Source organism: Olea europaea, chromosome 14 (genome assembly GCF_002742605.1).
Source record: "Olea europaea var. sylvestris chromosome 14, O_europaea_v1, whole genome shotgun sequence".
NCBI lineage: Eukaryota > Viridiplantae > Streptophyta > Magnoliopsida > Lamiales > Oleaceae > Olea > Olea europaea.
In genome coordinates, this window is record NC_036250.1 from 7,503,633 (window position 1) to 7,520,118 (window position 16,486).

Genomic DNA, 16,486 nt, shown 5'->3' on the forward strand with positions numbered 1-16,486 from the left:
AAAAAAAAAAAAAAAAAAAAAAGGTAATTGATTCAGTTCTTTAACAATTACCCAGAATCACTGCGGCTTCTCTCGTTGCATGACAATAAATATTTACGTTACTTTAAGGGTCATCATGACAGGTATGGTTCTTGACTCGATATTTGTTCTGGCACAGTTCATAACTATCGTCATTATTTATTCCCACGTGAAAAACCGTATTATTTTTCAAAATACTGCTTGAACTTGACAGTTAACTATTTGTACTTTAGGGTTGTTTCCCTTAGCTTGTGCTCTAGGAAAGAATATTTGATCTCTGGATCTCTTGATCGGGCTGTTTTGCTTTGGGACCAAAGAGCAGATAAATGTCAGGTGGAGGCCATGGCCATATTATCCTTGGTTTTTTAATTTTGTTTTTTCTCCAAACATTAGTTAACAGTGTATTCTCTGCACTTAGGGTCTTCTACGTGTCCAAGGTAGACCAGCTGCAGCTTATGACGATCAGGGGCTTGTTTTTGCCATTGCTTTCGGAGGATACGTACGAATATTTGATGCTCGCAAGTATGAAAACGTCAATATTTCATATATAAATATGCATTAATGCTAGTGGCCATTTAAGTCATCAATGTCTTTTGAGTAGACGCTGATCTATCAAAGTTGTAGGGCCCATTTGATATATTTTCTGTTGGGGGAGATATGTCAGATGCAAATGTTTTGAAGTTCAGTAATGATGGAAGACTTAGGGCAACTTCAACCATTGCACCAAATTGCACCAAAATTTGGTGCAAACTTCCTCCAACCATTGCACCATTGCACCAAATTGCACCAAAATTTGGTGCAAACTTCCTCCAACCATTGCACCATTGCACCAAATTTTGGTGCAAAAAATGGTGTAATAAATGGTGCAATATATTTTCTGTTGGGGGAGATATGTCAGATGCAAATGTTTAGAAGTTCAGTAATGATGGAAGACTTAGGGCAACTCCAACCATTGCACCAAATTACTTAGGGCAACTCCAACCATTGCACCAAAATTTGGTGCAAACTTCCTCCAACCATTGCACCATTGCACCAAATTTTGGTGCAAAAAATGGTGTAATAAATAGTATTGCACCAAATATGGTGCAACACTATTCATGTTGCACCATTTTGCACCAAATGGTGCAATGTCCATTTTACCCTTATTTTTCTTTTTTCAAAGATAATGGTTAAGGACATTTGTGTCATTTTCATTCTATAATAATAATGATAATGATAATGATGATAATAATAATAATTACTTAATTAATTACACTATTAATTATATTATTAAAGTTTATTATTTTTAATAATATAATCAATAATAATTAACGTAATTGTTAATTTAACGTAAAGTTAAATTCGTAAAGTTTACGTTTAAAATTAAATTTAATGTAAAGTTTATATTATTAAAGTTTATTATTTTTGTAAATTTAACATAATTGTTTATCATAAATTAATAATATAATCAATTATTTTTGTCAATTTAACATAATATATATGACATGTGATAATATAGTAATCAATATATTTTTGAATTTAATGAAGTTATGATTTAGTAATATATATAGTTATAAAATAAATAAATAAATAAATAAATAATATTTTAAAATAAATATATTGTCAAAAATCGAAAGAATGAATAAAATAATAAATCACTGTTCATTTGGTGTAAATTTTGGTGTAATGGTTGGAGAAGAATTTTGGTTTGGTGCAAAATTTAATGCAAATTTTGGTGCAAAATGATGCAAAATTTGGTGCTGGGTTGGAGATGGCCTTATGCTTTTGACTACACCAGATGGGCATATTCACGTTCTTGATTCCTTTATGTAAGTATTATGTCCTAAGTTTAATCAACTTTGAATATAAATACTTTTATATGTGATTAATGCAATTAAATGACAGATCTATTATTTAATTAATAGATAATTTAATAAATAATAAAGTCCGTAGATTCAAATCTTTGTAATTTGTTAATCACAAGGAATTGTGATTGTGAGATACAAATTGCATCTCATTGAATCTTAAATCATCCGTGGTCGTAAATAATAACGAGATACGGTTATCGTTATTACGGATAGACCATCACGTGTGGCATTTCTTACTTGTGAAGTAAGTAGCTGATCTCACAAGCTAAAGTGTGGTGACACTTAAGTGAACACGTGGATGTTTTGTTATAAAACAAAACATTGAAGACCCGTCGAGAGATTCCACATGGATAGCTATCTGAGTGTCAGTGGTTAATCTCTAACGTTCGGTAGTGAAATTGGTCTTTTGACTTGAGGTCGTCATGGTACCTTATATGAGGGTAGTCATACTTTGGCGATGTTGGATGTTGCTCTGAAAAGGCCGCTAATACGACATCGTTCAGGTACGTCAAGAATCGTGTGAAGATTGTGATTGATCAATAAAGGATTCGTCACTCTTAGATAGTAGGAGATTATGATCTGCGTTTCATTTAATTAAGTCAATGATGAAATCCTTGGCCAAGGTGTACTCATAAGTCGAAAAGGAGTTTTCGATTTATATTGACTTAATAGTGGAGTGAAAGATATGATCGATGATCGAGATTGACACAACTCCATATCTCGTAATTGATCGGATCATATTGACGAAGGGATTATAGTTTCACGGTAAACGAACGAATTTGGTTTTGTCATACCACGTGACATTTCCCGTCACATGTATTGCCCTGACACATTGCTAGATGTCAATCATGGACGGCGAATGTGAATTGACGATAAATTAAAAGGGTGTTTTAATTTATCAATTTTGATTAGATCAAAATAATATTTCAAGTCGTTAGGCACCGTGGTCGGGAACCTAATGGGTCAGACACAAAAGAGAATTGGAAGATTGGAAATTGCCAATTGGTTAATTTAACAATCGTTGGATAAATTAATTAATTGGATTTGTTATTTATATTTTCGAATTAATTAATTGGATTAATTAATTCACGGACCGCATTTAATTAATTGGATTAATTAATTATTGGATCGGATCGGGCCGAGCCGAGCCTATTTGAGTTTATATAAATACATAACTAGGGTTTGAGGTCCATATGATTTTTATTATTCTTGCTGGTACAAGAGAAAACCCTAGAAGCTGCAATCTTATTTTCTGTGTGGATTACCGTTGGAGGCTGGACAATTGGACAGCTATGGTGGCGAATCAAGGTTGATGGAACGAAATCTCTGTCTAAACACAAAGGCGATTCTTGGTGGGAATCGAAAATTATTTTAAATTCCGCTGTGCATGTATAAATAGATTCCCAACAGTGGTATTAGAGCCTACTTTGTGTTTGTTAGGAATTGATTTGCATGATTGAATAATCAAATGTTGATTGTACATATTTTTCTTGTTTTCTAGCAATTTGAAAATTGGATTTTCGGATTTAAAAAAAATGAAAAAAAAGGGGAGGGTGCCGGCAGCAACAGTTGTTGTCGGCGTTGGCACGGCAGATGCCGCCACTGGTAGCGGCGTCTACCGCATCAAAGGCGGCAGCAGACGCCGCTGCCAGGCAGTCGCGTCTGCCGCTGGCTTCGCGCTGCTGGGCGGTAAACGCTCGACGCTTTGGGAGGCGGGCTGCCGGCCTATTTGGGCGGCGCCGGCCAAGAGAAACAAAAAATATATATATATAAAGTTGGGATTTTAGGGTTTATGAAATCGGGTAAGAGGTTGGTGGAGACGGGGGTCTTCTCTGCAATTAATGTAATTGTGGGGGCCCGGCTGCAATATGATGTTGGGGGTCCATTTGTTAAAATTTTAAAATAATGGTTATTTTGCAAAAGGTTGATATTGAGGACCCTTGCTTGCAATTCCACTATCGGGGTCATTTCTGTAAATAACAAAAGGGGCCCTTTTATAATTTAAAGAAATTGGAGGTCCTGTTTATAATTTTTGAAATTTGGAGCCTCTGATTGTAATTTTAATCTTGGGTAAATGTGCAAATTTCAAAATGGATTTGATTTTGAATTTTAAAATGGTTTTAAAATTATATTCTAAATGGGTTTGACCCATAATTTAATTTTGACCCAAATTAAAATTTTATTTAAAATTGACGACATTTTATATTTTCGTTAAAATTGGATTTTGACTTAAATATTAAACTTTGACTCCAATTGAATTTTATTTTATTTAGGAGTGTTATCCTAATTTAAAATATTGATTCAATTTAAATTAGAGTTGGACTCCAATTTTAGGACCTAGTTAAAATTCGTTTTAATTAAATTTTCACCCGAAGATATTTTAGAAATTAGAATTGGATTCTAATTTGATATTTAATTAAAATTTGATTTTAATTAAATTGTTTCGCCCTAAACTTTTCTTTAAATTAGAGTTAGACTATAATTTGATGTTTAATTAAAATTTGATTTTGATTAAACATGTTCGTCCTAAAATCCTAGATTTAGAGTTGGACTCTAATTTTACCATTTAATTAAAATTTGATTTTAATTAAATTCATTCGCCCTTAAATATTGGAATTAGAGTTAGACTCCAGTTTTGTCATTTAATTAAAATTTGATTTTAATTAAATTCAACCGCCTTACATTTTGAAATTAGAGTTTGACTCTAATTTGATATTTAATTAAGATTTCATTTTAATTAAATAATCCTGCCATATAATTGTTGAATTAGAGTTGGACTTTAATTTGTTATTTAATTAAAATTTGACTTTAATTAAATATTCCCGCTAATTAAATAATCGATTAATATGATTAATTAATTATTTAATTAATCTGATCCATTTGTCTAAACTTGAAACTTATTTGCATATAATATTAGATATTATATAGGTATACATTTATGTGATGAATGTATTATTAGTGGACGATTATGGACTCGACCATATGGATGTGTTGAATGGTTAATTTTTAATTTTGTCGTTTTTATGGGCCTGCGAGCTCTTAATTGTTTTGGGCCTGCGAGCTTATTATTATTGTTATTATTTTGGACCTGCGAGTCCATTATTATTATTGTTACTATGGGCCTGCGAGTCCAATTTCATTTAGGCCTGTGTGCCAACTAGTATAGGATACATGTTGAAATTGGACTAATTGAAGAGATAAGAAGAGGTGCAGATCATGGAGATGGTGCATTGACACTGTTCAGTGCTATACCCTCTAGGAATTGACCAACTAGTCTTCCTTATGGCTCGGGAAGACTAGATAGTAAAAGTCGATTATCGTCCACACTATTATATATATATATATATATATATTTGCATAGTAGATGTATAATAATAATATATATATATGATTTTATTGTTGTTGATGAGACTGATGAATGCAAAATCCCTCCATAAAATATTAAGTCACATTTGTAATCGCCTTTCATCATTATAGTGAAAAATCAGAGTCTCAAATCGTCTCAACTTGTTGAGTACACTCAAGGCTGGTCCATTAGGGATATGTTTGACACTATGAAATATTTGATATTTCTGAATGATAGGTTTGACTTAACTAAAATTTATCTTTTGTTGAGTACACTCAAGGAGATAAATTTTAGAGGCATGTTAAGCTAACACATAAGATGTGTGAAAACAAAGAGTTATCAGCTTAATGATCTGGGAGTTGTATGGAAATACAATTGATAATAGTATCTACCCAAATATTATATTATGGCTTGTTGAGTACACTCAAGGTCTTAATATAATAGATGAGATCCCAGTCCACTGGGAGTCAAGCATGGACTCCATAAATTTATGTGAGAGGGTCATAAATTTTATTTAAACAGTGGGAGCATAATTAATTTAATAAAAGACCATATTAAATTAATTGATGCATTTTATATATTATTCTTTCCTTTTTGTCATTTATATTTATTGAATCTGAGTAAACCATATGTTTTGAATGGCATACTAGATGCCAACAACCAAACTATATTTTCTTAATTGACACTGCAATTTGAGAATTGTTCTTATGCATGAGAAAATTGGTCACGTCCTTGAGTAGCCCTTTCCAGAGACACCTGGTGATGACTCGATTAAAGAAGAGGTGGCTTCTATAGTAAACGCAGTGATGATAATAGTACTGCAACGTATGTGATACTTGCAACTATGTCACTGAGTTACAAATGCTACTTGAGAGTATAGATGTTGACACATAATCCTTCATTACAAAGGGTTGTATGATAATAATCGTGTGTGGAAGGATATGAGACTTCCAAACAACTATACGGGTGCAAAATAACAGAGTAATCTTCAATCAATACTTAAACACTGAAGATGATTGACGTTGAGAAATGTCTCAATTGAGTTCAATTACAAACCATGAACTAAGTAGTGACTTAGTTCTGCAATCTCTGTCAGAGAAAGCTATTCATAACTAATTATGAATTTAACGTGAATAAGCTTGAATGCACAATTATTGAGTTGCTAATATGCTTAAGACTGTTAAGCCCAACATCGAAGTTAGTAGTGGGCAAGTCATTGATTCCTCTAAAATTATTAAGAGGAAGGGGTTTTGTGAAAGCGTCCAATATGGTCAAGACAGTGTAAGCAAAGGACAATACCAAATATAACGACCCTTGGTTTCATTATAGAATGAAAGGTCATTGGAAGGAATATTGTATGGCTTACGTCTACTCCACGAGTTTCTTAGGTATATGATACCAGGTGTAAATATCGTATTTATACAAATATGGAGAAACTAAAAAGAAGTAGACTACTGCGAAAGGGAGAAGTTGACATACACGTTGGAGATGAGCAAAGGTTGCTACATTACCTGTATGAATATACTTCTTACCATTGCCTTTTGGTTTAGTATTGAAATTAGAGAAATGTCGTTTTATGCCAACTATAGCTGGAACATTAAAATGAATTTCATGTTCGGACATGAACTATTTTAATGTTAAGAACAATTGTTGTTCTTGTTTATCTTGTTAAAGACCTTGATGGCTATGGTAAATTATAAAACGACATTTATATATTTTAATACTAAAGATTCTATAATAAGTATAGAAATTATAAGGCATAAATACTATAATATAATTATTACCAACATCTGGCATGACAGACTTTGTCATTTAGATGAAATATAATTCCAAAGTTACATAAAGATGTATACTTGGGATTAATTCATTTTGACAAGTACAAATTATGCATGTCTGGCACAATAACCAAATCTTCTTTTGCTTGAAAAGAAGAAAGTCAGCATAATTACTAGTCTAATGCATAGTGATGCATATGGATTCATGTCAATCAATGTCAGGTAATGTTTCTCTTATTTCATCAATGATCAAGTATACTTGATGAAAACTCAAACATGAAACTCTTGAAAAGTTCAAAGGATTCTCACTAGAATTAGAGAAACAAAGAGGTAAAGATACCTTCACATTAAGATTCGATCAAGTGAGAGTATCTTAAAGATAAAATTTAGATTATCTAAGAGAGAATGAGGTTCTCGTGCAGTGGACTCCTTCATATACACTGCAGCAAGGCGGTGTATTTAAAATGAGGAATCTTTAATTATTATATATAATGCGATTAATAACAAGCCATGCAAATTTCTCAAAATTGTTTTGAGGTCACGCATTGATTTCAGTGTGCAACACACTAAACCATGTCCCATCTAAATTGGTTAACAGAACTCCATACGAGTTATGGAAAGGCAATGTCCCAATTTATCTTATATGAAAGCTTGAGGGCCATAACGCTTATTTGAAGCGCCTTGAATCAAATATTTTTGACACTAAATCTGATAAATACGTATTTGTGGGGATATTCAAATGAGACATTTGAATATAAATTCTATTATCATGAAAAAAAGTCTTCGTCTCACAACATATCATCTTCTTAGAGAAAATGTTTACTCTTGAAGAAGACAGTGGGAGTAAAATAGAATTTGAAAGAGTTCAAAAGTCCACAGATATAATTAACAAATTAGATAAATCCGAGTTCGATCTCATATCTGATATGGGACATACTTTGGATCAGGAAGTAAAGACTCCTGAGGACATGACAGCTCTATGTGAATCTAGTAGGGTCATTCGACCTTCAAGAAGGTGCAAATCCATGATCATTAATCAGTGATCCAGGATAATGAACCTGCTAGTTGCAACAAAATAAAGTCAAGTGTTGACTTAAAAGAGACAGCAAGAGGCCATGAAACTCGAGATGAAACTCGACGCAAGTGAACAAGGTTTGGACCTTGGTCAAGCCTCCTAATGGAATAAAGCTCATAAGCTTTTGTAAATAGTTTACAAAAGAAAAGGTCGATATGGATATGAATATCCATATATACAAAACAATGCTAGAAGCAAAGGTTAAATGTTGACCTTGGTGAAATATTTCTCCTGTAGCCCTGTTTAAGTCCATTCGGGTTTTGTTTGCAACAGTTGCATATCGTTACTATAGGTTAAGAGAAGTCTCTTGTAGCTGAAATCTTAGATTTGATGAAAAGTCAAAGTGTTTGATTTTATCAAATTTGAAAACGAATTGTGTGATTACAAGAAGATAGTGGGAGCATTTTTCGTATTCCTAAAACGACATCCCTATGTTTCAATCGTTGAAATAATTGTTGTTAAAGGATTTATTCATAAACGATATGGGATAAGCAACTTGATCTATAGAGGTAGATCTAGAAGATTGCTTAACTCGTCCCTATTTACATAGATGAAATCTTGAGAAGATTTCATATGGAGAAACTGGTTTACTCTTAAGCGGTATGTTGGAAAGGTTCCAAACGTGAAGCAAACGTTGATTCAATAGTAGAAACCTAATACATGGATACTTCAGAAGTAGCAAAGAGTTGCAATACGGATCATGATGTTCATAAATGAACTTGGAGTGACTCCTGATATTGTTGATTACATACAATAGTATTGTGATAACAATAGAGCCATTGCGAAAGCAAAGGAACTAATGTCTCATCAATGATCCAAACATGTATTAAAGCGGCATAATCTCATCAGAGAGATAATACATAGAAATGATGCAAAGAGAAGAGCAAATTTCCACATTTAATAATATTGCAGATCCACTGACAAAGGGTTGTCGTAGTATAAACATGATCGTCATGTAGACTTATGATATTCGATACATAAGTGATTGGATCTAGTGCAAGTGGGATTTTGTAAGTATTATGCCCTAGGTCCAATCAACTTTGGACATAAATACTTTTATATGTAATTAATGCAATTAAATGACAGATCTATTATTTAATTAATAGATAATTTAATAAATAATAGAGTCCGTAGATTCAAATCTTTGTAATTTGTTAATCACAAGGAATTGTGATTGTGAGATACAAATTGCATCTGATTGAATCTTAAATCATCCGTGGTCGTAAGTAATAACGAGATACGGATATCGTTATTACGGATAGACCATCACGTGTGACATTTCTTACTTGTGAAGTAAGTAGCTGATCTCACAAGTTAAAGTGTGGTGACACTTAAATGAACACGTGGATGTTTGTTATAGAACAAAACATTGGAGACCCGTCGAGAGATTCCACATGGATAACTATCTGAGTGTCAGTGGTTAATCTCTAACGTTCGGTAGTGAAATTGGTCCTTTGACTTGAGGTCGTCATGGTACCTTATATGAGGATAGTCATAATTTGGCGGTGTTGGATGTTGCTCTGAAAAGGGCCGCTAATACGACATCGTTCGGGTACGTCAAGAATCGTGTGAAGGTTGTGATTGATCAATAAAGGATTCGTCACTCTTAGATAGTAGGAGATTATGATCTGCGTTTCATTCAATTAAGTCAATGATGAAATCCTTGGTCAAGGTGTACTCATAAGTCGAAAAGGAGTTTTCGATTTATATTGACTTAATAGTGGAGTGAAAGATATGATCGATGATCGAGATTGACACAACTCCATATCTCGTAATTGATCGGATCATATTGACGAAGGGATTATAGTTTCACGGTAAACGAACGAATTTGGTTTTGTCATACCACGTGACATTTCCCGTCACATGTATTGCCCTGACACATTGCTAGATGTCAATCAGGGACGGCGAATGTGAATTGACGATAAATTAAAAGGGTGTTTTAATTTATCAATTTTGATTAGATCAAAATAATATTTCAAGTCGTTAGGCACCGTGGTCGGGAACCTAATGGGTCAGACACAAAAGAGAATTGGAAGATTGGAAATTGCCAATTGGTTAATTTAACAATCGTTGGATAAATTAATTAATTGGATTTGTTATTTATATTTTCGAATTAATTAATTGGATTAATTAATTCACGGACCGCATTTAATTAATTGGATTAATTAATTATTGGACCGGATCGGGCCAAGCCTGTTTGAGTTTATATAAATACATAATTAGGGTTTGAGGTCCATATGATTTTTATTATTCTTGCTGGCACAAGAGAAAACCCTAGAAGCTGCAATCTTATTTTCTGTGTGGATTACCGTTGGAGGCTGGACAATTGGACAGCTGTGGTGGTGAATCAAGGTTGATGGAACGAAAAGAAAAGCTAAAAGATTGCAGATCTAGAAAAGGTACAATCTTGTCACAATCTCTGTTTAAACACAAAGGCGATTCTTGGTGGGAATCGAAAATTATTTTAAATTCCGCTGTGCATGTATAAATAGATTCCCAACACTTTCGTGGTACCCTTGTGCGTCGTTTTCCTTCCATTCATGTTAAAATCTGCTGTGGCTTTAATGAAAGTTTATTCCTTTCTGATTTGTGCTTCACTTCTGTTTTAGTTATCGACATATAATGTGAAGCCTGTTTCACGTAATTCAACTTTGGAGGCGTCTTTCGGCCCAGAGGGAACGTATGTTATATCAGGTAAGAAAAGTTTCCAATTGCTGTACAGAAGGAACCACGCACCTCTTATTTTGACTTCCTGTTGTTGGCTGTCTATATTTTTTTGTCCTCAATTTATCTCTGGATTCGCAAGTTCTCAGCAAATCATCATTCTTTCTAACATGCTGCTCTTGTAACTAGATAAGGCAATAGAAGGATGCCATTTATTTTTACTAAAATAACATGTAATTCGATCTGGTCAATTGTCGATGTAGTTACTTGATGATGGACAACGTTTCTCTTAAATAAGACGGATTATCGCTTTACATTTTTCTGACGATCTGATGGCATAAAAATTCTCTTGTTGGTTAGTGAAACTACTGTTGCTAGAAAGGAAAAGTTTTGAGGGGATGGGGGGAGGGAAGAAACAAATAAAAGGTAAGCACCTATACAGTCCAGATAAATGCACTTTTCCCTATTCTGCATATTTATTTATTTTGTAGTCCCTGTAACAATGTGGTTTCAAATTTTTAAGGAAAAATATTTAGTTTACATCTGAATTTCAAAATTGAGAATATCTTGATGAGCTTATACACAAATCAAGAAGTGGCTTTCTGGTCACATTCTGTGAAGAAATTTAAGTTTGTGGTAGTTTTGTACGCCTTTGGCCACATTAAGTACAAATGGTGGAGGATAAGTCCTGCCATAGTCACTGTATCATTGATTAAAACTGTAAAGGACCTAGTGTAAGAGACCATGAATTGATTTCATACGTGCCGAGTTGCAAATTTAAGAGCACTCGTAGGCAATCTAGGTTACATAGTTTAAATATCTAGTCATTTATGTTCTTAAGAAAAGAAAATGTTAAGTGGTACAAACCATGTTAATTTGCTTATATTTTACGTTGTGTTTTCCCCATTACAAAGTAGCTATTGAGAGTTAATAAATGGATTGAAGAGATTCCACCTCTTGGCGCTTTTATGAGATGCTGAGATTTATCTGGCAATCATTTCTCTCTCTCTCTCTCTCTTTTTGATCGAAAATCTTGTAATTTTATTAATCAAAAGATAATACACAAGATGTGCATTATCGATATAACCAAGATAGAAATAACATGAAATTAAACAGCCCTTCTATCCGATTAGTAGCCGCAGCATTAAACGAAGTATACAAAATCAGTTAAAACAATTCTCTAAACTGCTCTGTCGTCCGTGTTTGATTTTCAAAATAGCGGCCGTTCCTTTCTCTCCACACACACCATACAATGCATCCTGGAATAAGATCCCAAACAAGCCTGCTATTTTTATCTCCAAGCTTTCTCCTCCATGCCTGCACCACATCCTTTATATGCTTTGGCAACAACCATATCTAGCAATCGTCTCTAAAAGACACAAAACTTAATGTAAATGGAAAGAAAGAAAACAGCCCATTATTTTCTTAAGATAATGCCATTTGATGTATCAGCTACGTTACTTGTAGTCCTGTATCCATGTGATGGGCCTGCGGTTAACCCACTTGTCGTATGATTGATTATACTCTTACGCAAAATGGATACATAAATTTGAGAATAAATATCTTTAAAGGATTTTAAATTGACACTCCCGATAGAGTCCAAGCACGATCTTGTATCACTAATAATGTGGTGTTGTCCTCCCGTATTCCTCTGCACTACACATCAAATGATCAAAAGCCTTGAAGGAAAGAATTTTGTTTTGCCAAATTAAATTGCCTTTGTTGCCAGATTTAAATGTTTCTATCAATTTGTTCTTGTTTGTTAATTGTGAGTAAATGAATGCTTTGAATTTTCTTTCATCTGTGACTCCCACCCTTCTCCTTTGAAATTGACATTTTTTTGGTTCATGCTACTTGGCAGGTTCTGGTGATGGTAGTGTTTATGCTTGGAGTGTTCGGAGTGGAAAAGAAGTATGCAAATAGCAATTTATTTTTCTGCAAAATATTTGTTTTGTGATTCTTCATTGATCCTTGCGTTTAGCAATATCTACATGCTTTAGGTATTGAAAGCTTTAATCACATGAAGATTATGTGTAGTTCCTGGTGAAATGGAGTAGACAAATCCTATTTTTTGGTCTATCGCTTCAGGACAAGTCAGTAAATTTTTTTTTTAAAAATACATTAGTGATTGAACACCACTGGAAGACAGCTCTGCTCTTTGCGACAATTATAATGTTTCTTTGAAATTTTTTTTTAACTATGCAACTTTCGAACATTATGACGCTGGACCAAATGCTGAGATAAAAGAGCACACGTAGTTGACACCCCCAATTTCTTAGGAACAAGTTTTAGCGTACTGTGATAGTATTTGAATATAAAACAGAAGTAGTATGTGAATTATTAATGGTTCTGGGAAGTAGTAAACAATGGAAATTCTGTTCTGAAGAATGAGATTCAAGCACTATCTATCATTTTTCAACACACACCTAGAAAATATTAACAGCTCGAGCCCACAAAGCATCCTTATTTTTCATTGATATTCTATCACCTTTAAAATCTGCTTGTCCACCTTATATAGCCACTTTAAAATCTGCTTGTCCACCTCATATAGCCACTTAACCCTGTATGTTCCTTTCCAGTGCTAAGAAAATATGATCGTTGCAACGTATATTGCAGAGCCATTCTTTCTCAAGTGTGTCTGATTGTTTAAAATGATATGTTGATATATTTTGATGGTACATATTTTCTTAAATTTCTGGCATAAAATTTTCAAAACTAAGCCCTGTTTATGTTTTTGTTATTTTGCTTTGATGGGGTTTGACAGGTGGCAAGTTGGATGAGTTCACAAGCCGAACCACCTGTAATCAAATGGGCTCCAGGAAGCTTGATGTTTGTAACTGGTTCTTCGGAGTTATCATTTTGGATTCCAGACTTGTCCAAATTATCGGCTTATGTTGGAAGAAAGTAGAAACTGGAAATTTATTTGGTGTTCTTCTCTGGCATGCCCATCAAATTGGGTTCATGTTTCTCCGATGATTTATTTTGCTTGATTTTCTGGAGCACATTACCTGTGAGGCATTTGCCGCATTTCTGGTCTGTACCATTGATGCATTTTTCACACGGAAAAGAAGAATGGGGTTCGACACGCCCACTTGTTGAAGAAATGCACGCTGATGGGTATTATTCACATGAGGCATGTCCGAAGATGTAACGATATGTGATTGTTATCCTTTCCTGGTAGTTCAAGGTATTTTTATTTTATTTTCTTTATGGATGAAATCCATCTAGATCAAGGCATAAGTTTTTAAGCTTCAATGTGAGGTTTCCACTAAGATTTGATTAGTTATGATAAAATTTTGCAATTAAAATTCTTAGAATGATTACAGCATCAGAGTATATAATCCAAATCCAGAAGTTTAGAATAACATGGCGTCTAAAGAAAGACGACCATTAAAGCAATAAATTTCTCACACACCCTTCAAATGATTATGAAACAGGAGATTCAATTTCACCATTGCATACTTCTTCTTCTCCTTCAAGTTCATCATCACTGCCATACACGAATCGAGTATGTTTGCCAGTAAATTTTACCATTTTCCTGCATCCATTCATATTCATTTTGATAATTCCTTCACATAGCTCAACAAGCAATTCTTCGTCGTCATCTTCTTTGTCATCGACAAAATTGGAGTCATAATCGCATTCTTTTTCGACCTCTTCTTCTTCTTCTTTGCAGTTGTCTCTGGTACTGCTTGCATTAACCTGAACGGACCAAATCGATGCATCTTCATCATCAGTAGATAGCTTCGCTTCACCACTTTCAGTGTCTCCACTTTGGCATGTCAGCACGGATGAATCAGAGCCGTCTGATTTCTCAAAAAATTCCAATAGCAGAGACCTTGTAACCTCACACTTCTCAGACTCACTTGCATCTTGTTTCTCCCCATTTAAGATCTCACTTAACACCTGACTCTATAAAACAATATTTCAAGAAATATACGAACTTAATAAAAACCCAATAAATTAAAAATAATAATATTAAAGAATTAATAACTAATAAATAAAAGAAACCCTAAAAACCCAATAAATTAAAAATAATAATATTAAAGAATTAATAACTAATAAATAAAAGAAACCCTAAAAACCCAATAAATTAAAAATAATAATATTAAAGAATTAATAACTAATAAATAAAAGAAACCCTAAAAACCCAATAAATTAAAAATAATAATATTAAAGAATTAATAACTAATAAATAAAAGAAACCTGAGGGATCAAAAACTTTTCTTCAACAGGGGATGGTGTAACGGAAGGCAAGTAATTTCCACTATCACCAAGGTTCAAAATCTGGGGTGTATTTGCAGGAGTTGGTGCAAGAAAGCATAATGGAGAGTTGCCAAGGTTAAAGAAAGGCTTGTTTTCCAAAGTAATTTTCGAAAGCTCCGCCTCTTCTTCAACTTTCTGCAAAAGGGATTTCACTTGACCTCTCAATAGGGCCTCTCCCGAGCCCGGGGTACCGCCTGTGTTGTTGGCTCGACAGTTGATCCTCTTCTTGGACAATGTCGATGATGGGGTTTTCAAATTCCCCATTGCGAGCCCAACAATCGGGGAATCATTTGTTATATCCATAAAAGCTGATCGATCTTGCCCTTTTTTCTTGCTCATCTGCCTTGATTTCGTCACTGTCTTTTCAGATTCTTGAGAAATACCATGGAAAAAATAAGCAAATAAAGATTAAACCAAGAATATAATACTGCAAATCAAGAAAGAGGAGAAGAATAAAATTTTAAACTTACTGGAGATTTCCATGTTGTTATTGGTGTTAATACTTTTGTCAGTCAAGGTCTCTGATCTTGTTTGCGATCTGGTTACTCTTCTGGTGGATAATGGGGTTTCCATTTGGATTGTGGGATCAAAATTCACAGGAAAATTCAACTGGGTTTCGCTTTTGCCGTAGGATTGAGAAATTCTGATGGCCGGTTCTGAGAGAGAGAGAGAGAGAGAGAGAGAGGAATAGAATTTGTGCAATGAGGGAAGGTTTTATATAGAATTTGGGAGAATAGAATAGGGTTGGGAGAGAGAAAATTGACCGTTGGAGCGCTTGATTAGGCAGCGACTGGGTCGACAAATAGCCGTTGGGAACTTGTTATTTTAAATGGATTTATTCTGGGCAATACAGGTTTGCTTGATGGACTGCGTCTCAGTCATGCCTTACGTTGGGTTGGAGCCCAGTCCAAGAAGATATGGATTGTCCCTATCAAATTTGTATTCGTAAACATTTTTAGCCCTGTTTGGTTTAGCCCCAAAAAAAAATAATAATAATAATAACAAATAATTAAATAATTAAAAAAAATTTAGTAGACTTTTTTTATGAAAGTTGATTTACTTGCATGGTTGAAAATTTACTAAAAGATATGAATCACATAAAATATGAGATACACTTTCAAATTTAAGGAACTTGAAAAAATCTGTCAAGAATTGTGATCTTTGATAAAATTTTGTGACCTATATTTAATCAAATGGGTCATAGTCACAAATAAACACACAATTTACGATCATGATCACATATTAGTTTCAAATCACATAAGATTATTTTCACAAAGACAAGATTTGTGGGTCACAATTACATATTTTAATCTCAAATCACAAATTTTAATAGGTTACAAATTATTTATTGGTCATAAGTTACCCAATTAATTAGTCGAATAATGCTATCTATATATAATGGAGTTGTGAAGAGTTAAAAAGAGAGTGAGGAAGTTGTCTTTTTATTTAGTTGAAAATATTTCGATTCAATTATCTCAACACGTTGTGTATAAAT

At 33.7% G+C, this 16,486-nt stretch overlaps 2 protein-coding genes and 1 long non-coding RNA gene across 5 annotated transcripts; 2 read left to right on the top strand and 1 right to left on the bottom strand.

Moving 5' to 3' along the window:
• The first annotated feature begins 28 nt into the window (after window positions 1-28).
• Window positions 29-549, top strand: LOC111408995. Of its 2 annotated transcripts, none has more exons than XR_002705391.1 (3): window positions 29-122; window positions 252-351; window positions 437-549. It is a non-coding gene; the product is annotated as an uncharacterized LOC111408995 (long non-coding RNA). The 2 variants fall into 2 exon arrangements; XR_002705392.1 differs by having other exon boundaries at window positions 279-351.
• Window positions 550-1,776: 1,227 nt separating this feature from the next.
• On the top strand, window positions 1,777-13,997 carry LOC111408993 (protein ANTHESIS POMOTING FACTOR 1-like). The gene is made up of 5 exons (XM_023038875.1): window positions 1,777-1,820; window positions 10,564-10,579; window positions 10,671-10,755; window positions 12,587-12,636; window positions 13,490-13,997. Exons 1-5 carry the CDS (start codon window positions 1,777-1,779, stop codon window positions 13,631-13,633), a joined length of 339 nt encoding a protein of 112 aa, XP_022894643.1. The 3' UTR covers window positions 13,634-13,997.
• Window positions 13,998-14,008: 11 nt separating this feature from the next.
• Window positions 14,009-15,695, bottom strand: LOC111408992. Of its 2 annotated transcripts, none has more exons than XM_023038874.1 (3): window positions 15,462-15,695; window positions 14,932-15,362; window positions 14,009-14,631 (listed from the first exon to the last, which is right to left on the bottom strand). In XM_023038874.1, exons 1-3 carry the CDS (start codon window positions 15,562-15,564, stop codon window positions 14,152-14,154), a joined length of 1,014 nt encoding a protein of 337 aa, XP_022894642.1. In that variant the 5' UTR covers window positions 15,565-15,695; the 3' UTR covers window positions 14,009-14,151. The 2 variants fall into 2 exon arrangements, with proteins under 2 accessions (XP_022894642.1, XP_022894641.1); XM_023038873.1 differs by having other exon boundaries at window positions 14,009-14,637; window positions 15,462-15,691.
• Window positions 15,696-16,486: the final 791 nt, after the last annotated feature.

Coding starts and splice junctions, on each gene's coding strand:
- LOC111408993 (XM_023038875.1), top strand. CDS start 1,777: ATGCTTTTGACTACACCAGATGGGCATATTCACGTTCTTGATTC. Junction 10,756..12,586: donor GGGAACGTATGTTATATCAG/GTAAGAAAAGTT, acceptor GCTACTTGGCAG/GTTCTGGTGATGGTAGTGTT. Junction 12,637..13,489: donor GTGTTCGGAGTGGAAAAGAA/GTATGCAAATAG, acceptor GGGGTTTGACAG/GTGGCAAGTTGGATGAGTTC.
- LOC111408992 (XM_023038873.1), bottom strand. CDS start 15,564: ATGGAAACCCCATTATCCACCAGAAGAGTAACCAGATCGCAAACAAGA. Junction 15,363..15,461: donor TAACAACATGGAAATCTCCA/GTAAGTTTAAAA, acceptor GTATTTCTCAAG/AATCTGAAAAGACAGTGACG. Junction 14,638..14,931: donor AAAAGTTTTTGATCCCTCAG/GTTTCTTTTATT, acceptor ATTGTTTTATAG/AGTCAGGTGTTAAGTGAGAT.